Here is a 21,944-nt window from a genome sequence, read left to right as displayed (position 1 = left end):
GGAGTTTTGTTTGGCCACACAGGGCCACTAGATGAATCAGACACATTCCAGGTTCACAGAGGCGGCAACCCAGTAGGGATTTTAACTTCTCCAACATTAACTGGGGTAGTCACAGAGTAAAAGGTTTAGAGGGAGTGAAAGTCTTAAAATGTGTCTAGTAGAACTTTTTAACCTAATACGTAGAAGGTCCTACAAGAGAAGAGGTGGCTCTGGACTTACTTTTAGGTAACAAAACTGGGCAAGTGGTTGAAGTATCAATGGGAGAGCATTTTTCAGACAGTGATCATAACTTTATTAGATTCAAGATTGTCATGGAAAAGGACATGAAGGGGCCCGAAATCAAAGATCTAAATTTGGTACAGCCAATTTATTAAGATCAGATATGATTTGGTCAGAGTGGACATGGGAACAGACACTTTTAGGTAAATCTGTGACAGAACACTGTAATGCATTCAAGAAGGAAATAGGGAGAGTTCAGGGCCATGAACATGTTCTAATAAAGGAAAAGAGTGGGACCAACAAATCCAGTGAACCCAGGATATCGAGGGATATACAGCATTGGATGAAGAGAAAAGGGAGGCAGATGGCAGATAACGAGGACTCAAAACAAGAGAAGCCCTAGCGGAGTATAGAATGTGCAAGAAGGACCTGAAAAAGGAAATGAGGAGAACAAAAAGGGGACATGATAGGATGCGGGCAGGTAAAATAAAGGAAAATCCTAAGTTGTTTTACAAGTACCTTCAGGGTAAAAGGATAGCTAGGGAAAGATTCCGGCCTTTTAAGCACCACAGTGATGATTTGTGTGTGGAGGTCGGATTCTAAATGAATACTTAGTGTCAGTGTTCGCTAGTGAGAGGGACGGTGTGGGTATAGAAATCACGGAGAAGGATTGTGATAAAATTAAAGAGATTAACATAGACAGAGAGGAGGTTCTGAATGGTCTGGCAGGCTTGGAAGTAGACGAATCTCCAGCGCCACATATAATGTATCCAAGACTGTTGAGTGCGGCAAGGGGGGGAAGTAGCAGGGGCGCTGGCGATAATTTTCAATTCCTCTCTGGCCACTGGGGAGGTGCCAGAGAACTGGAGGATAGCCAAGGTGGTATCATTATTCAAGATTGGATGAAGGAATAAAGAAGGAAATTACAGGCCAGTCAGTCTAACCTCAGTAGTGGGAAAACTACTGAATATCCATGAGGCGCTGTGGGCCATCAGCAGCTGCAGAATTGTACTCAACCACAATATGTAACCTCATGACCTGGCATATGCCCCACTCTACCATTACCACCAAGCCAGGGGATCAACCCTGGTTCAATGAAGAGTGCAGGAGGGCATGCCAGGAGCAACATTAGACAGATTGAAAAAATGAACGTCAATCTGGTGAAGTTACAACACAGGACTACTTGTGTGCTGAACAGCATATGCAACACGTAATAGACAGAGCTAAGCGATTCCACAATGAACACATCAAATCTAAGCTCTGCAGTCCTGCCACATCCACTTGTGAACGGTGGTGGGCAATTAAAGAACTCGCTGGAAGAGGAGGTTCCACAAATATCCCCATCTTCAATGATGGAGGAGTCCAGCACGTCAGTGTAAAATATAAAGCATTTGCATCAATCTTCAGCCAGAAGTGCTGAGTGGATGATCCAACTAGCTCTAGGAAAGCACCAAACTCTTCAGTTTTGCCTAATTTTCTGGCTGCTTTCAGTTAACAATGTGGGGCAAACTCATTTCATTCTCAAGGAAGACAGAAAATTGTGCAAATTTTCTCAGATTGCTTTGGCAGTGGAAGGAACGGTTCTTCTGAAGGACATAGAAGAATATACCTGTTTCCCCCAAACAATGAATCACTGGAATAACAATGTTTTCCATCACAGGAATTTGATACCCACACAGGCAAATAATTGCCTATTCAATGTACATCACCAAGATTAGCAGCACCACCGACTGAGCTGGCCGAGTACTAAAGGACAAAGCTGCTAGACTGGATCAGTGACAGGTGGTGAGAGAGCAAACAAGAGGGGGAAACATAATTGACCTCCTGTTCACCAACCTGCCTGGAGCAGATGCATCTATGCATGATAGTATTGGTAGGAGTGACCACCGCACAGTCCTTGTGGAGAAAAAGTCCCATCTTCACATTCAGGATACCTTCTATCTGGCACTACCAATGTGGTATATGGGACAGACTTGGAACAGATCTCAGAACACAAGACTTGGCATGATGAGGCACTGTCGGCCATTAGCAGCAGCAGAATTGTTCTGAACCACAATCTGTAACCTCATGCCTGGCATAACTCCTATTCTATCATTATCACCAAGCCAGGGGATCAACCCTGTTTCAATGAAAAGCGCAGGAGAAAAACCAAGCATACCAAAAATGAAGTGTCAACAAGGTGAAGTTACAACATAGGACTACTTGTGTGCCAGACAGCAGAAGCAGCAAGTGATATACAAAGCACTGGTTTTCTCGCCCAAAACGACACTTAGGGATTGGATTGGATTGGACTTATTGTCATGTGTACTGAGGTACAGTGAAAACTATTGTTCTGAATATAGTCCAGACAGATCGTTCCATACATGAAAAAAAAGGGCTGGATTCTTTGACCCCACCCACCACAAGATCGCCAAGGACGGGACGTGGACCATCTAAAGATCCACTGACCTTGGGCGGGGATTTCCAGTCGCCGGACAGGTGCAGCCGGAAAATCCAACTCCATCTGCTATTTCTCTGCCCAAGTTTCCAATCTATCTATATCCTCTGACAAACCTCGGCACTATCAGCAACTCCGCCAATCTTCATGTCATCCGCAAACTTACTAATCAGACCAACCACATTTTCCTCCAGATCATTTTTATATACTACAAACAACAGAGGTCCCAGCACATATATCTGCGGAACACCACCAGTTACAGATCTCCATTCAGAAAAACACCCTTCCACCGCTACTCTCTATCTTCTATAACCAAGCCAGTTCTGTATCCATCTAGCCAGCACACCCCAAATCCCATGTGATTTTAGTTTTTGTACCAGTCTGTCATGTGGGACCTTGTCAAATGCCTTACTAAAGTCCATATAAACTACATCCACAGCCCTTCCCTCATCAATTTTCTTTGTAACCTCTTCAAAATGCCATTGAATGTCAAGGGAAGGGTGGTTAGATCCTCTCTTGTGGGAGATGGTCATTGCCTGGCACTTGTGTGGTGCAAATATAACTTGCCACTTGTCAGCCCAAGCCTGATATTGTCCAGGTCTTGCTGCATTTGGACATGGACTACTTCATCATCTGAGGAGTCGCGAATGGTGCTGAACATTGTGCAGTCATCCACAAACATCCCACTTCTGACCTTATGATGGAAGGGAGGTCACTGATGAAGCAGCTGAAGATAGTTGGGCCCAGGACACTACTCTGAGGAACTTCTGCAGTTATGTCCTGGAGCTGAGATGATTGACCTCCAAGCACCAAAACCATCTTCCTTTGCACCAGGTATGACTCCAACCAGCGGAGATCTTTCCCTCTAATTCCCATTGACTTCACTTTAGCTAGGGCTCCTTGATGCTATACTCAGTCAAATGCTGCCTTAATGTCAAGGGCAATAATGCTCACCTCACCTCTCGCATTCAGCTCTTTTGTCCATGTTTGAACCAAGGCTGTAATGAGGACAGGAGCAGAGTGAACCTAGCAGAACCTAAACTGAATGTCCGTGAGCAGGTTATTGCTGAATAAGTGCCGCTTGATAGATTTCTTCCATCACTTTGCTAATGAAGAGTAGACTGATAGGGCTGGGTTGGATTTTTTCTGTTTCTTGTGCACAGGACATACCTGGGCAATTTTCCACATTGCCGAGTAGATGGCAGTGTTGTATCTGTACTGGAACAGCTGGGCTAGGGGAAATTCAGCCAACGCAGGAGAAACAAGCAGGTGCAAAGTTTCCTGTGTATTAGAACTTGCAGAAACCCAGACAGCACTGAAACTAACAACCATCTGCATATTAATGAGCGATCCCCAGGAACAATTGGAAACGTTTAAGGTGACTAAGGCTAAGCCAGACTCCTCGACGCCAGCAGGAGCCAAGACAAAGGAAGGCCAACGGACATTTAGGAACCGCCCAGCGATCAGGGAACAGCTCCAGTATTGGAGAAATCGATCCAAGTGATCAGAACTAAGTCCAATCACTTGGAACCAGTTACGGGGACCGCCCCGAATGGCGCAAAACCCCTGGGGACTATAAAATAGAGTCCCCAAGTTCAATCTGTCCTTCTTGGCAGGGTCTCTCAGCAGCTCGAATCAACCCTTGAACGTGACCTGCCTAAGTTGCTGTATCAACCAAGTAAGTCTCCAGTCAACGCACGCTACAAGATAGGCGCTCCTAGCTACCAGTCTATAAATGCTTTGAATCCTGCAGACTCAGAATCGAACCAAAGGCCATTTGTTCCCCTGACCTGGTGGGCCAGTTCCGAAGCCAAGTATAGGCCTTTTAAGTGATAGAGATAGTCTAGTAAGTAGAGTTTATGCATGAGTAATGATTGACTGTATAATAAACGTGTTTTGATTTGAAACTTACTAACTGGTGTATTGAGTTATTGATCAGCACTTGAACTTGAACCTCGTGATGGTATCGTAAAGATACCTGGCGACTCTAGAGCAAAGGTTATTGAAACAGAGCAAATTAAGTAAAGACACAACAGAGCAACATTTAAGAGCCAACCAAAGTTAGCAACATTTACTGGCGAACTCTGACGGGACCCGACTTAGAAGTGGCTTAACCACTCTGGGGGAACCCAAAATTTGAATTAGAATCCAATTGGGAATAGGAAAATTCACAAGTGTTCAAGCAGTTCTGATCAATCCTCATAATTCGGAAGCGTGTTAATGCATGCGTAACTAACAGGGCTATAAGGTAAAACTGATATACTTTGTTGCGAACAAATGTCGGGAGTTTGTATTCCGGAAAGTAGCGAACACCGTACCCGTGTTTACAGCACCACCTTAGTACCCCTTGTTCCAAATTTTAAAAGAGCAATCGGATAGGAAAAAATGGTAATGAAGGCAATGGAACGCCTCATGAACCCTCAAGAATTTGTGGTCGCAGCGACCAGCAGCAGAGTAGGACAGTGTCCCGTTTGGGAAGAAGAGATCAAAAAATATCTCAAAGGGAAAGATTGGCCCCTTTGGAGTGAATTCTGTGATAATGAGGAAACAGGACCCGGGAGTATAGGACATACTTGGTGGGAGAACCTGTCAGAGATCCACAAGAAGAGCTTGGGAAAAGCTCGCAAGCCGATGGCAATCGTGTCCTGTCTGGCACAATTGCGAGGAACAGAGGAGGTCGTTCGGACGCTCCGCAAAGAGATAGAAGAGAGACATCGAATGAGCAAGGTCGATGTTAGTAACATTGAGAGAGAGAATATAGAATTAAGAAGGAAGTTGGCAGCAAAGGACGGAGAGGTGGATGATGCCAAGTGGGCACACCAGTCTTGTCTAGCGCATTTGAGCTTCCAAACCCAGTATGATAAGGCCTATCAGGACACGCAACGTGCAGTACTGGTAAGAGAAGAGACAGAGAAACAGATAGAGGCATTGCAAAGGCAGTGCAGCGATCTAAAAGCAGCGTTAAGAGCACTCCATGCTGCCACCACGGAGCACAGACAAAGCTCAGTGGATCACGCAAAATGCCGGAAGCAGATTGCGGAACTGCAGTCTTTGCTTTCAGTGCAAAATGGGTTTGAGAGCACCTTTGGATCCCAATTAGATGAAGAAGACGGCCCTGATTGGCAAGAACTAAACAAAACGGGGCGTAGATATGTCCAGGGGACATGTGCGCAAGGAAAGCCCCAAAAGAGAAAAGCACCCCAACCCCCAACAGAGCAGATAGATCAGGCACCCATGAATCCAGTAACTACCCACTGCATAGTCACATCAGACGGAGACGCGGAATTCCTTTACACCACCCCCTTAACCGTGACCCAATTACGGGACACGTGCGAAAAGATCACACCGTTCCTCCCCACCACAGACCCCCACCACTTCTTTGCTAGAGTGAAGCAGCAGGCGACCATTTAAGGTCTGGATGAGCGTGAGCAAGTGAAGCTCACAGTTTTAAGCTTAGACCCTTCTGTTGTACCAGCCCTTCCCGACCCACAGAATGTAGGAGGAGGCACCCTTGCAGAGATGCACACGGCGATCCTAGACGCGATCGGCTATAACAGAGGTGACCCAGTAGAAGGCCTGAATAAGTGCAGGCAGAAGAAAACAGAACACCCCACAGCGTTTGCTGGACGCCTGTGGATCATTTTTCAGCCGTTTTCAGAAACTTAGACCGCGCTCATTTGTCCCCAGACAACATGGCCAAATGGACCCGCACCCTTATCTCCCATGCCACAGAGGCAGGACAAAAAGCTTGTACAAATGATGACCTCCTCGGAAGAAGCACACAACAAAAAGTGGGTTTTAAAAAGGTTGTCCCGCTCCTGGGAGCAATCTGTCCACAACACACCCGCAATTAGAAAACCCGAGGGACAGCAGGCAGAGGCAGATAGCCAAGCAGTTAAAACGCACCAGAACCCCGCTTGGGTGAACGAAGGCATGAACAGCCCCCCACAGAAACCACAGGAGTGTTACAACTGTGGACAATTAGGTCACTTTGCATGAGAGTGCAATGCCCCACGAAAGCCACAGAGAACCCAGCAGGCAGGCACACTGAATAATAACAGGACAAAGCCCATACATAGTGTAGGCACCCTGTTCAGACCAGGCAGACAAGAACGGAACTGACTGACGGTGTTCGGGCTCCCCCACTTGGGTCTGCGACACCCTTTGGGATAGGTCCGGCCGACCAGTCGTTGCAGCGAAAATACGGGGACAGCCCATCGAATTTCTCTGGGACACAGGAGGGTCCCGCACCACAATTAATTCCTCCACCATGTTCCAAAAAGACACGTGGCCCACTACAGCCACAATCACCCTCAGCGGTTTCACAGGCCACTCACAACAGGGACACATCACAGCCCCTGTACCCATTCAGATTGGCAACATTACAACAAAACACCCCATCGTTTTGGTCGATCTGGACCACACATCAGAACACATTTTGGGCATCGATTTCATGAACTCCCACAACCTTTCATTTGATCCAGTGAAGCAATGTGTCTGGAAAATGACAAAGTCAGCAAGAGCCCCCGCAACGCTCACAGTAGGTGAGTACGCCAACAAGATTAGCGCAGTAGGCGATTTTTGGTTTGACCCGACCACGATTAGCACAGACGAACAGGTTAGGGCAGTTCTTCAGAAAAACAGGACCACATTTGCAAGTCATAAACATGACTGTGGCAGGATGGCTGGTTCGGTTCAGATAACAGGACCTGACCCTAGACTCCAGAAGCAATATGGATTTCCCCAAGAGGTAGAGGGAGAAATCTCAAAGGTTATTGATAGCTTATTAGAACAAGGCGTACTTAGATCAGTAGCCTCTACTAATAATGCCCCGGTTTGGCCAGTGAGAAAACCCGATGGATCATGGCGACTGACCATCGATTACCGGGAACTCAACAAAGTCACCCCCGCAGCAGCCCCCACGGTAGCCACAAGTCCCAAGACCATGCTCAAACAGGGAGTCAACTCACGATATTTTACGGTTTTGGACATCAGCAACGGATTCTGGTCCATTCCATTGGCAAAAGCGTGCCTTCACTTTTAAAAATCAACAGTACACGTGGACATGTCTTCCATAAGGATTCCACAACTCTCCCTCCATTTTCCACCGACAGCTGGCAAATGGTTTATCAAACTTTTCTCATCCCGAATGTCTGGTCCAGTATGTAGACGACCTATTACTGCAGACAGACACTAAGGCAGAGCACATCGAGCTTCTGGCCGAACTCCTGGAAATCCTACAGCAGATTGGATGTAAAGTGAACCCCAAGAAGGCCCAACTTTTGGAAAACAAAGTGGTATATTTGGGAACGATTATCACGCATGGTAAACGCGAGATCGAGCGTTTTTAGGACTGGTTGGCTACTGCCGAAACCATATTGCCACCAAGGCAGCACCCCTCTCAGAACTCCTAAAGAAAGGAGCCCCTTGGGAATGGCTTCCACAGCACACGGATGCCGTAGATGGTTTAAAGCGCACACTCAGGGCAGCCCCCGCACTACAGGTTCCAGACCTGCTTTCCCCCTATGCTATAGAGATAGCTAACACAGATCGCACCCTTTCGGCCATGCTCCTCCAGGAACGGCACGAACAGTTAAGACCCTTGGCTTACGCCTCCAGAGTTTTAGATCCTGTGGAGCAGGGATTTTCGGCCTGTGAAAGGCACCTGCTCGCAGTTTTCTGGGCAGTCCAATACTTCTCCTACATCACCGGACTAAACCCCATCACAATCCTCACCCAACGTTTACTAGACGGACGATTTAAGGACGGTACAGTAAGCCAGATCAGAGCAGCCAGGTGGACCCTTCTTTTGCAGGGACGGGACATCACTGTTAAAAGGACCAAGACCCACACTTTCCTAGCCGACAACCTTCAGTGCCCAGGCACCCCCCACGAATGTGAAATCATCTCACCGCACCACAACACAGGCCCCTTTATCGCGAACCCCCCCCCCCCCCCCCCGAAAGATAGGTAGTTCACCCCAGAGCCCCCAGCACACATACACGTGCGCACCCTTGAGAATATATGTGGATGGTTCTTCCACTGTATTAAACGGAAAGCGCATTACAGGATGCGGCATCTATGTTGAGGATGCGCAGGGACGCGCCGTAGAAGAAATCTCATTAAAACGGCCAGGACACTCAGGCACGCAGGCGGCAGAAAAAGCAGCCATTGCATACATTATAGATCACCCAGATTCCTTCCCCAGCCCAGCAGACATATACTCGGACAGCTTCTATGTCTGTAACAGCCTCACAGAATTCATACCCCTGTGGAAAGCAAGAGGATTTGTTTCCGCGGACAGAAAACCCTTCCCTTCAGCCCCATTGCTCCGGCACATTTTGGATAAAGTACAGGACAGGATATTTGGCATTATTAAAGTTTGGAGTCACCACCGTTCCTCCACAACTGGAAATGTAAAAGCCGACGCACTGGTTAAAGCAGGTTCCAGACATGGACATCTTTGGAACCCCCTACCGAAAGCACCCCAGTGAATGCAGTTCAGGTCTCACAGACAAATGTCGAAGATTTAGTGCAGGCCCAGAAGCAAGACAGTAATCTCAGGGAGATGTTAAAAGGGAAATTTCCAGCTCCGTACGATAGGTTTAAAAATGCACTGTCCACACATGACGGTGCGATCCCAAAAGACACCCTTTATGTGGTTCCTGAACAGGACAGGAATCAGCTTATTTGTTTGTTCCATGATAGTCATGGGCATCAGGGAATTGACCCCACTACAGCCCACCTCAGGCAGCTCTGTTGGTGGCCGAATTTAAAGAACGATGTCACGCACTACGTTGAAAATTGCCTTATCTGTGCCCAAAACAATCCGGACAGATACGCCAAGAAAGCTCAGCTTAGCCACACCCACCCCGTCAATGGCCCCTGGACTAACCTCCAGATTGATTTTATAGGACCATTGCCCCCTAGCAGGAATGGACACAAGTATGTGTTAGTCGTTATAGACACGTTTACAAAATGGGTCGAAGCATTCCCAGCTAGAACTAACACTGCGAAGACTACAGCTAAAATTTTAACCCACCACATCTTTACGAGATGGGAACTCCCCGCAGCATTGAATCCGACCAAGGTTCCCATTTTACGGGACGTGTCATGAAGAACGTCCTCACGATATTACCCAAAAATTCCACATCGCATACCACCCCCAGCCAAGTGGTATCGTGGAGCGAATGAATCGGACCCTAAAAGCAACCCTCAGGAAAATGGTCCAACAAAACAGCACCACTTGGGATTCAGTCCTCTCTTTTGCATTAATGTTTTTATGTAACCCTGTTTCAACATACACAGGATACACCACACACACTCTCATGACCGGACGCCCCATGAAAGGCACAGAATTTTTATTAGGACTTGACTTGACCAGCCCCGAAGTGACGGCCCTCACACACGAGAACGCAGTGAAACAGTTAGTTGAGAATGTAGAAACGGCTCAGCTACCAGCCGCAGTAAAATTAGGCACGAGGAAGAAACAGAGCAAGGCCTGTTTCGACAAGACAGTGCACGTGACTGAGTTTGATGTAGGACAGCAGGTCATGCTCTCCATTTACAACCCCAGCACGTTCCTGTCACCGATGTATTAAGGTCCGTACTCCGTTGCGGACAAAGTAAGCCCTTCCGTTTATAAGATCAAGTACCTCAACGGGAAGACCTCGTGGTTCCATATTAACCAGCTCAAGGCATATGGCTCGCAGTCTAACCACACACAGCACGTCATGCTCGACGCAGCAGACCACGCCCCGCCCACAGCCAACGTATCCCCACCCTCCCCCAACACGTCCACCCCATCCACGGACTCGACCTCGACTCCACCCCCGAACTCTAGACTCCGCCCCGGAATGCCCACAGACAGCAACAGCAGCGACAGCGACTGTGACACAGACAATAGCCACAGCACGCCTCCCTACTATCCCAATGCAACAGGCCCCACACCCAGCGAATCTGAATACGATTCGAGTGATCCCTTCCTGATCACATTCCTTGACAAACCTCACCAAAGACCACCGCCCTACGATGACGACCCCGACTCCATCTCCATAGAATTAGATACAACTTTTTGGCACCGTGACAATTCATACAGGCTCGTCCGAAATGACGAGATGGACCCTAAGTCACACCATGCAGCTTTAGCAACCCTCATCCATTCAAGAGTATGGCATCCGGGAGAAGATGATGACTTTGAGTCTGACTCCCAAAACGAGAACCCATTTGCGACCCGGTTCGCAACCGATAACTGAGGTGTCCAGATGATGTTTTAAAGGAACCGCTTGGGAGAAACGGTATCCTTTCTGATGGAACCTGCACCATGTTTATTGAATGTTTGTTTGTTAGTGTTATCGTTAAGTGTTGTGTGTAAACCCAGAAAGTTTTTTCACGGCCCCAACCCCTTTGACAGAAAATTGTTAGAGGATCTGTCCCAGACAATAGTTCAGAGGAACTCCTCTGTCGACAGAAAATTGTTAAAGGTACACGTTTATCCCAGACAATAGTTCAGAGGAACTAGTCTGTTGACAGAATATTGTTAGAGGATCTAGTTTGTCCCAGACAACAGTTCAGAGGAACTAGTGGGTCGGCAGACAACAATCATAACTCTCCTGATTCGAGGATAATCACGAGAGGCAGCCCCCACGACGACCACATTCTTACCCGTCTTGCCGGTTGCTCAGGCAGTGGAGAAAAGGCATTGGTCTCCGCCCTTACTGAGGACCCTCCTCTGGTCAGCTACGCTCGGGTAGAGCACATACGGCATTGATCACCGTCCTACCCGGGGATTCCATCCAACTCTTACCCGCCGCCCCATACGCACCCCATTTTGGCTCGATTACGTTCAAAATTCTTTTGTTTGGTTTTGGCAACCTATGGTTGCTTCCCCATGCTATTTACATCCTCAAACACTGGGATGGTAAATCACACAGGCTGCGAGACGGCTCGCAGTACGGCAGTATTCTCTTAGATGTCTAGTCCAAACTTTTCGGTTTAAAAAAAAAATGAGGGAGTCACACTCGGTGACCAATTATAAAGGGAGATTGGCACTAAAAGACAGACATGCTAACATACAGAATATTAAACAAGATTGTAACAGATATTATGTTTGTGCCCATAGAACTCCGGAACCTCAGGAACTCCAGAGGAAGAAAAATAAGAAAGAAAGATGGAAGGATGAAGACAACCTTCATGTTCACCTGGAACTTAGCAGGATCCCTTCAGTTGCGCGCGGATGCTACCCCCCTGACCCCTACCCCGAGATAGTTATCGACACCCCGACCTGGTGTGACAAGTTTCTAACCTGGTATTCACTATCGTACATAGTAGAATCACTCTTAGTACTGGCTATACTCTGCAGTGTCGTGCAGACACTTAGACTCAGAAAATAACTCAGGAGAGCCTACCGCTCTCGCACCCTGGCATACACGTTTAGGTCCCCTATTTTCGGACTTCATCAAACCCCCCCCAACCCCTCGAGTGAATTAAAGTGCATCCGCTTTTCTTTATGTGTATTGTTCAATAAAGAAATGTAAACCTCTGTGCTTGACTGCCAAGCCAGAGAAACTAGTGTTGCTGCTATTTGTACATTTAAAGTGTTATAGATTATTTTTTGATTGTTTGAGTGAGGATAGTTTATGGAAGATAGTTAGAGGTACCGTTTTTTTTAATGTTGTAATGCATGTCCCTGTTGTGACATAGCGCCACTTAGAATTGTCAGTTAAAAATTTCTTACATAGTTATGGTCAGTGTAGAGGCCATGGAAGAGTGCTCGCTGGGTCAGGGAGTAAAGACAACGCAGTTATGTGATCCTTCGCGCTTCACGTTAGGGATCACACAAGGAGGGTGTGTAGCCACCTGGGTTGGCCACTTCCTGACTTAAAATGGAGATCCGCAAAGGATGCAGGGAAATTCAGCCAACGCAGGAGAAACAAGCAGGTGCAAAGTTTCCTGTGTATTAGAACTTGCAGAAACCCAGACAGCACTGAAATTAACAACCATCTGCATATTAATGAGCGATCCCCGGGAATAATTGGAAACATTTAAGGTGAACAAGGCCAAGCCAGACTCTTCGGCGCCAGCAGGAGCCAAGACAAAGGAAGGCCAACGGACATTTAGGAACCGCCCAGCGATCAGGGGACAGCTCCAGTATTGGAGAAATCGATCCAAGTGATCAGAACTCAGTCCAATCACTTGAAACCAGGTACGGGGTCCGGCCCGAATGGCGCAAAACCCCTGGGGACTATAAAATAGAGTCTCCAAGTTCAATTCGTCCTTCTTGGCAGGGTCTCTCAGCAGCTCGAATCAACCCTTGAACGTGACCTGCCTAAGTTGCTGCATCAACCAAGTAAGTCTCCAGTTAACGCACGCTACGAGATAGGCGCTCCTAGCTACCAGTCTGTACCAGCTTTGAATCCTGCAGACTCAGAATCGAACCAAAGGCCATTTGTTCCCCTGACCTGGTGGGCCAGTTCTGAAGCTAAGTATAGGCCTTTTAAGTGATAGAGATAGTCTAGTAAGTAGAGTTTATGCATGAGTAGTGATTGACTGTATAATAAACGTGTTTTGATTTGAAACTTACTAACTGGTGTATTGAGTTATTGATCAGCACTTGAACTTGAACCTCATGACGGTATCGTAAAGATACCTGGTGACTCTAGAGCAAAGGTTATTGAAACAGAGTAAATTAAGTAAAGACACAACAGAGCAACATTTAAGAGCCAACCAAAGTTAGCAACAGCGTTCAGTACTATTGCTGGGGTATTGTCAGTGCCCAAAGCCTTTGCAGTATCCAGTACTTTGGGCCATTTCTTGATATCAGGTAGAGTGAATCATTTTGGCTAAAGACTGATATCTGTGATGCTGGGGACCTCTGGAGGAGACCGAGACAGATCATCACCTCGGCACTTCATTGCTGCGAATGCCTCAGCCTTATCTTTTCCACATATGTGATGGGCTGCTCCATCATTGAGGATGGGGATATTTGTGGAGCCTCCTCCTCCACTGTGTTGTTTAATTGTCCACCACCATTCACGGCTGGATGTGGCAGGACTACATAGTCATGAATGTCAAAGCTTCTAAGCTATAAGGTGAGCTTCAGAGAATCTTTCCTGGTACATGGGCCATTTGAGAGTTGAGAAATTAGGACCTGATGGAGGAGACACTTTACAACCATCTAGGCACAGTGTTCAGTACATCTGATTTTACAGAAACTGCGCCTGAATGCTTGTGGAGCTGGCTTCAAGGATACTAACGTTTGTTCGCTGGTCTTCCAATTGAATCCAGAAAGCATGGTGGATTTATCCCTCTTTTTGAAAATAAGTACAATTATTGCATTCCTGAAGTTGGGGAGAGCTCTTTTTCCTCCCAAATCCATAGGATGAGTTTGTGGAATCTTCTTGATGTGAGAAAATGCCCTCCAGCTTTGAAGACTTCAACTGGAATACCATTGGAGCCACAGGCTTTATTGTTTTTCATCAATTTGATTGCTAGTTGCGGTTCACCCATCAATTGTGATTCGTCCATAGATTCTACCACAGGATACTGGGGAAGAGCCTGGAGAACTGCCACACTGTGGATTCACAGTTGAGGAGTTGTTCAAAATGCTCTTTCCAGCATCGACAGATGGCATTGTCACCCTGAAGAAGAGAGATGCCATCCTGGAGCAAAGGGAAGTTTGTTGTTTTGTAAACATGGCCTCATTATACCAAACACCCTCTTCCAACAGCAGGACAAATGAAAATCTACATGGATGAATTCTAGGTCAAAGCATTGGCACTTCCTATACTATGTCATTGTTTGTGTAAAGGATCTAAATGATGTCTGTATCACTCAAACAATGCAGGGCTGTTGCCTATTGGATATGTCATTGACTTATTCGACTGCTGGGGCACATTCAGTTAGCACCAAGACGTCACAATGCTCAAAATCAAAGAAGACCAATATCTCAGTCTTAAAAGCTCCCAATCAAAGCGATGGATTCCAAGCACAGCTCATGACCAAAGTGCAAAATCTTCACACATCCACCTCAATTCCAGAACAATGGGATCAAATAAAATCAGCTGTAGCAGAATCCTGCATCCTGAATTCGAGTATTGTCATCACCAGGACTGGTTCAGTGAAAACAATACAATCAGCCTTCATTGCCTGGCAGAATAACCCAAGGTAGCAAGTCAAGAAGGCAGCACTCCATCAGCTAAAGACAAATCTGGCACGTGGTGGGAAGCCAAAATCTCAAAAAATAGAACATAGAACAACATAGAATATAGAACATAGACAGTGCAGAAGGAGGCCATTCGGCCTATCGAGTCTGCACCGACCCACTTAAGCCCTCGCTTCCACCCTATCCCCGTAACCCAATAACCCCTCCTAACCTTTTTGATCATTAAGGGAAATTTATCATGGCCAATCCACATAACCTGCACATCATTGGACTGTGGGAGGAAACCGGAGCACCCGGAGGAAACCCACGCAGACACTGGGAGAACGTGCAGACTCCGCACAGACAGTGACCCAGTAGGGAATCAAACCTGGGGTCCTGGCGCTGTGAAGCCACAGTGCCATCCACTTGTGCTACCATGCTGCCCAGCACAGCAGCACAAGTGGATAAGATCCAATAATATGTTGACCACCATGATATGCAAAGCTTATTTGAAACCACCAAGGCCATCTATAGGCCAAAGTCAAATGGACCGATAACACTCATATTCATTGGAACAGAAAATGAACATTATTTCCAAAACAATCTGTGAGAAGGTGTCTTAGGAGTTACAATGCTACATGTATTTTTAAAAGAACAGTATCATTGTGAAAAGACATAGAACATAGAAAAATACAGCACAGAACTGGCCATTCGGCCCACGATGTTGTGCCGAACCTTTGTCCTAGATTAATCATAGATTATCATTGAATTTACAGTGCAGAAGGAGGCCATTCGGCCCATTGAGTCTGCACCGGCTCTTGGAAAGAGCACCCTACCCAAAGTCAACACCTCCACCCAACACTAAGGGCAATTTTTGACACTAAGGGCAATTTATCATGGCCAATCCACCTAACCTGCACATCTTTGGACTGTGGGAGGAAACCCACGCAGACACGGCAGGCAATAGCAGACATTTGAACTATGACAGCACTTACAAAATGATCAGCCTCTCCATTCTTTTTTCTTCCAAAACTATTTCAATCAGGCACTAATTGATCACTGCCTGATAATTAAAACTAAACAACAGAGCAACAAAAAAATTGTAGCTGATTCAACTTTATATTTTGACTTTCATAGGACTTGCACACGGCACATTTCCTCCAGCCTACTTTTAGCTCTAATGTAGCCATGATGTATCTCTCCAAGCGTACTAGACTTAGTTTTCCATGGTTCACTTAGTTTAAAATGTTCTTGAGGCCTTTTTCTTGGCTGTTGTGATGAAATATGTCTATTTAGATTTCACGAACAAATAGAAGTACAACAGTGTATAGGTATTCACCTCGTAAGTGAATTAAGGCAATAGGCAGGAGTTAATTCCCTCCCCTGGGAGGCGGTGGAGGAGGGTCGGTCCATGTAATGGGCTGGGAAAGTTCGGGTGGAGAGCCCATCACCTTTCTCACATCCCCTATTTATGACCAGGGCAGAAATGGTTGAAAAGGGCTTTCCCACCTGGAGAGGCCATAAGTGACCACTGAAGTACCTCACCCCACTGCCACTGGTATTCAATTGGCGGTGGCCGGGGTCACGATAAACCCTGATAGGGATGCTTGTAGTCTGCCGTGGGGAGGATGGTTCCTCCTGCTCAAGCACCCTGTCTCCAATGGAGGGGTCTGTCGGTGGCAAGAACTTCCCCCACAGTAAGACATCACCCTGTCCTTTATACAGACCCACCTCTCATCCCTCCCCACCATGGCTTCCCTGACTGGCCCCAGCAATCTCACCCCACTAACCTGTGTTGTGGGGCTCCAGCAAAGATTCTGCTCCTAGGGCCTACTGCAATACTGGCTGCGGCCATTGTTCCAGGGGGGCTGGCCTCGGAGGTGGGACATTTGTCCTGCAGAGCCCGGGAGGCTGCCTGATCCTATCAGGGTTCCTGTAGATGGCCATGGGAGAGTTGCCACTGGCTCTCCAGCCAGTGGATGAGCAAATCCCTGCGACCATTAAATTCTGCCCAATACAACAGTGCAATAATGTAGGTCAGCTATTGGTAAACAATAAAGGTAGAGTAAAAGAGAATATTAAATGTTATATATTCATAATTAAGTAAAATGGACTCACCTAATTTATAAATCACAACATAAATTAGAGTCCAAATTGTTCCAGGCACTCGAAATACTTCTTTCAATATTTGACGGGGATTTAGCACTGGCAATGTGGCTTCTGATTCAGATGTTCTTGGAGGTTCAGGAGTGAAACAAGCACAAATTATAGCTACCACATAGATAACAGAGATCACTATAAAAAGCATATCCCAGCTAATGTGGTCCATCACTGTCAAAAACCCTGCTCCTGCAACGAGAGAGCCAGTCTTATAGCCCACAACTTGGATGGTGTTGCCATAGCCAACTTCCTCACTACTGAGTAATCGCACCGCCATGCCATCAACAGCAATATCTTGAACTGAAGCAAAGAAGTTCATCATCACCAAGACGAAGGACATAGCTGTGAAATCAGTCTTTGGATGTAGTCTCGACATTATTAAACAGCATAGAAACAGTCCAAACATGCTAGACAGCAGCCATTTCTGCTTTGTCCCATACTGATCCACAAATGGAGCCCATAGAATCTTAAGTAACCATGGGAAATACAACAGTTTAGTCAAACTAATTTTGGTTAATGAAAGTCCAATAGTTCTGAGGTAAATTGGTAATAAATTGGATTGCAATCCATAGGGAATTCCCTGTACAAAGTACAGCAAGCCAAATAATTTCAATTTGAAGGATGCCATTTCAAATGTGTGTTCTCAAAGGTGAAACAAACCCTTCCATGTGATGAATCCAAAACCTGTAACAAAAAAAAGCAGTTTCCTAATTATGACACCAATATTATTAATTTCACTCTAAAGTTGCAGTGTTAATTAGATGTTAATTTTAGTATTGTAGGATTAATGTTAAAATAATTTTTCTAATCCTATTAATCAAGATTTACTGCTGTAATATTGGTACTAATTTTGTTTCGTTATGTGCGAGTTTAAAAACTAGTCAACACATAAAAGGCTAATATCTCAAATAAAAAATAGAAAATGCTGGAAAGACTCAGTAGGTCTGGCAGCATCTGTGGAGAGAGAAACAGAGTTAAGGTTTCAAGTCTGTATGAAGAATCACTGAAAATGAAGAGTCATACGAACTCAAGACATTAACTGTTTCTCTCTCCACATGCTTCCAGACCTGCTGAGCTTCCCAGCATTTTCTATTTTTTATTTCAGATTTCCAGCATCTGCAGTATTTTGCTTTTAGTACCTGCTGTGGTCTAAGAGTTAACTAAGTAACCTTTGCAGCCAATGTCATTGTTCATATAGATTACACTTTCACCAGCGAAAATAAAATTCCAGGATCCAATCTGTTTGCAATGCAGGCTAGGTTAACCAATATCACTAAAGCAGGTAACTGGACTCAGTTGCTGTTTGTGGGAACATATTGTGTGCAAACCAGCTGTAATTATTGAGGCAAACACAGCAGTATGTGTACTTCAAACACAGCAGTAAGTGTACTTCGAAAGCAATTTATGGGCTGTGAAGCATTTTGAGATGACGTGAGGATCATCAGCAGTCCCTCAGTTTGAGGGTGGCGTCTACTCAAGGTTTCTGCCATGGGTTTTCATGTGATTGAACAGGCCAATTCTCGATCCGCAGATCTTTGGGAATATGGCAGTACTCCTGAGCGTTTAGCAGCACTAAATTAATGCAAGTTCTTCTCGTCATTCTTTCCCAAATGTTCACTGTAAAACAGAAGTGCTTGATGTTAAATTTAATAACAGGGAAAGCTGTCAAGTTTGGATTTGAGATATCTGATAAAAAAATGTGAAACAGTCTGAAGCGAAATCAGATTTAATTTTCCTTCCAATAATTATATCCACAACCTAAAATATTTTTTTCCAGTTTACTACCTCCCATGTGCTTATTGAGAAACATTTGTAGTTAAATAAATAGATTTCAAAGGATCGATTAGAATGGTTCAGGCTTAGTTGACGAGATGTGTTAGGATAAAGCTTATAAGATGTGTAGAGTTGTGGAGGGATTTAGAGTGTTCTATAGATTAGAATCAAGATGCCTGGAATGTTGCCCCATCAGTGGTCAAGTGAAGGGGAGGTTGCACAAAAGACCAGGGGCAGGATTCTCCGTTTCTGAGACTAAGTGTTGACACAGAATTTGTGGACTTTCACGACAGAAAAATGCCGAACCTGGATCAATTCAGCAACTGTGGAGGGGCTAGCAACGGCGCCACGTGGAACACAGTCGATTCCAATGAGAAACGATGCGGGATTCGCCGGGTCCGTGATTGACACTCGGGAGGCTGACAAGCTGCAGCCGCGTTTACATATTACAATCCCCACATGCACTCAATCCCAGCCAAAAAGATGGCACTGGTTATGTGGGAGCTCGCCAATACAGCTGAAGGGTCGGCTGGGGCCAGAGGTATCTAGGGAGGGATGGCCTAGAGGGGACACCTATACGACCTGTGGCCCTAACCTCACAGTGGGTTGTTAGTGGCGTGTGCAGCTGCATGGCTGCCTTGCAGGCTGCTGCAACGGTGTTCCGTGCCTGACAACAGCACACCTCCTGGCCAACCCCCCACAACTCGCCCCAGCCCTGACAAAAGCCTCCCGGCCAGCAGCACAACTGTCAGAAAACTACAGCGATGTTGGACACTTTCTATACTCCCTCTCACTCAGCAGCCACGACGTCGGTTTCACTATTTTAAAAACATAAGTGGACTGCGCCATGGGGAACTCGGCCCACCGGAGGCGGAGCATCGCGGAGACCCTGGAGAATACCGGGTCGGGCCTGCTAATGACATGCAAATTGTGTTTACTATACATGCGGTCCGGACCACATTGATGCAGCTGTCGAGGTAATGGAGAATTGTGATATGGCATCAAATCGGCACCCACTGCGATTTTACCATCAGAACCTATTCTCCGCCCAATCGCGTTTCCCGATTTTGGCGTCAGTCAACGGAAAATCCCGTCCCAGGTGTCAGAGGGACACAGCATTTGTTGGAAGGAGGTCATGTTGAGTAAAAGACGATTGCAAAGGTAGAGTAAAATGACAGGGTGTGTAGATATAGAATCATAGAATTTACAATGCAGAAGGAGGCCATTCGGCTCGTGGAGTCTGCACGGGTCCTTGGAAAGAGCACCCTACTTCAGGAGTTTAAATGTAATGTATTGGGGGAAGAGGCAAATGAAGATCTGCAGAGATTGAAAGAGCAGTGGCTTATTACTGGATGCAAGGATGCAAGAACAAGTTGGAGTTTATGAAGGGCAAAAGATGGCAATGTATGGGTATGGTTGAATTTAGAGCTGACATTAGGGTTGCAAACGCTGGTTAGATGTATTCCTGGAAGTTCCAACATGTGATCCCCTGTCTCCAAACAACCTGCCCTCACACCATCACCTAAAACACCAATTAATTCCACCTAACCTCACCAATTGGAAGGCAGGTAACCCCTTTGCTATCCAATTAGATGATTCTTGACTATCTGTCAAAAAAAATTATATCTACCAATATTTGTCTAGCTAATAACGCAAAATAAATGAAAAGAAGCACTTAACGTTTCCTTCTTGGTTTCTTTCAGAAGTGCCCTGAGGATTAATCTTTATTTCCTGGGAACTCCATGGCATTTAATGGGTTGGTAACCCTAGGTTACGGAGACATAGGATGTGAGGAAAAAGAGGTAGTAATAATGGATAGATTCAACGACAGATCTCTTGAAAAAGTGACTTCACAGCCCGAACCAATTCATTGCAGAAGCCGTATTGTCGATGATTCACTCTTGGATTGTTTGTTCCTGCCTGCGGTCTTTTTTCATTCAAGATAATGTTGACAGCGTTAACTGAACTATACCACCCTGCTGTACCTGCTCCAAGCCACTCCAGGGGTGAAGGCGATTTACAGTCAGAGTTTCGGCCTTTCTTTTACAAAACCAACAGCAGCGCAGGTTCCTGCGAGGCGCCGGAAGGCCCCCGGACAACAGCAGAATGTCGGAGGACAATGGGGAAGAAACATTGTAACAATCTGCCGTCTGACACGCGGCCGGGGGTTGGGGGAACTCTGCTCACCGTGTCCGGGGGAGGAACGTTGTAACAATCTGGTGCAGCGGTTTACCCTTGTGCTCACTGCGGGAGACAATCAGTAGGGGCAATCTGATAATTACCCTGTCAATGCAGGGACAAGCTGCAGTCGAATAGTCACCCTGTCCAGGGACAATCCGCAGTCGAATAGTCACCCTGTCCAGGGACAATCCGCAGTCGAATAGTCACCCTGCATAGCGATAATCTGCAGCCAGATACAGCCACCCTATCCAGGGATAACCTGCAGTCGAAGAGTCACCCTCCCCAGGGACAACCTGTAGTCGAATAGTCACGCTGTCCAGGGACAACCTGCAGTCGAATAGTCACCCTGCCCAGGGACAACCTGCAGTCGAATAGTCACCCTCCCCAGGGACAACCTGCAGTCGAATAGTCACCCTGCCCAGGGACAACCTGCAGTCGAATAGTCACCCTGCCCAGGGACAACCTGCAGTCGAATAGTCACCCTGCCCAGGGACAACCTGCAATCTGATCGTCACCCTGTCCAAGGACAAGCTGGTGCTTACTGGAGGGGACAATCGGCAGGGACCGTCTGATGTAGTGAAGGGTTCCCTATGCTCACTCGGTTCGGGCTGCCGGTCTTTCTCACTCGCATCGTCGTCCCTTTGCCAGCCCAACCCCGACGCATGTTTATGAGTCACCAAACAGCCTCCGTGAAATGGCGTCAGCTTCAAACTGGGAAGTGAAAGTTTTTGCGGGCAGAATGCTGCTGGAGATCGGGACCTCTTAGATTGAGGTTACAGCATGGAAAGACGCCGTTCGGCAAACCATACCGTGCTTACCTCCCCCCCCCCCCCCATCCCCTTATCTCCTTTTTGAATGATTTTTTTTTCTCTCCGTCTGGTCGCTCTACCCCTTGAGGTCACAACTATATAATAACCAAACTGCAGGAAGGGGCTTTCAAGGAGTCACTCACCTGCGGTCTGCACTCCTGTGAATCAGTGGAAGCAATGAACCCTCGCCACAGCAGTACAACACGAGTGGCAGGTATTGACC

General features: G+C 46.5%; 1 protein-coding gene across 4 annotated transcripts in view; it reads right to left on the bottom strand.

Annotated features, from left to right (window-relative positions):
* The window catches only part of mfsd3 (major facilitator superfamily domain containing 3), a 163,496-nt gene extending 141,937 nt beyond the window's left edge, over positions 1 to 21,559 (bottom strand). The window contains exons 1-2 of one of the 4 annotated variants that reach the window (XM_072516591.1): positions 21,455 to 21,559; positions 16,917 to 17,642 (exon numbers count right to left, since the gene is read on the bottom strand). In XM_072516591.1, coding sequence (XP_072372692.1) covers positions 16,917 to 17,586 — 670 coding nt within the window. In that variant the 5' untranslated portion in view covers positions 17,587 to 17,642; positions 21,455 to 21,559. Of the gene's footprint in view, positions 1 to 16,916; positions 17,643 to 20,411; positions 20,560 to 20,716; positions 20,852 to 20,918; positions 21,044 to 21,454 lie in introns of those variants that run through there. The other 3 variants (XM_072516590.1, XM_072516589.1, XM_072516588.1) reach the window with 3 other exon arrangements.
* Between the last annotated feature and the right edge of the window lie 385 nt (positions 21,560 to 21,944).

The sequence above is a fragment of the Scyliorhinus torazame genome, chromosome 9 (genome assembly GCF_047496885.1).
Source record: "Scyliorhinus torazame isolate Kashiwa2021f chromosome 9, sScyTor2.1, whole genome shotgun sequence".
Lineage (NCBI taxonomy): Eukaryota > Metazoa > Chordata > Chondrichthyes > Carcharhiniformes > Scyliorhinidae > Scyliorhinus > Scyliorhinus torazame.
Note: the sequence above shows the minus strand (reverse complement) of the source record. Positions and strands in the feature narration are given on the sequence as shown.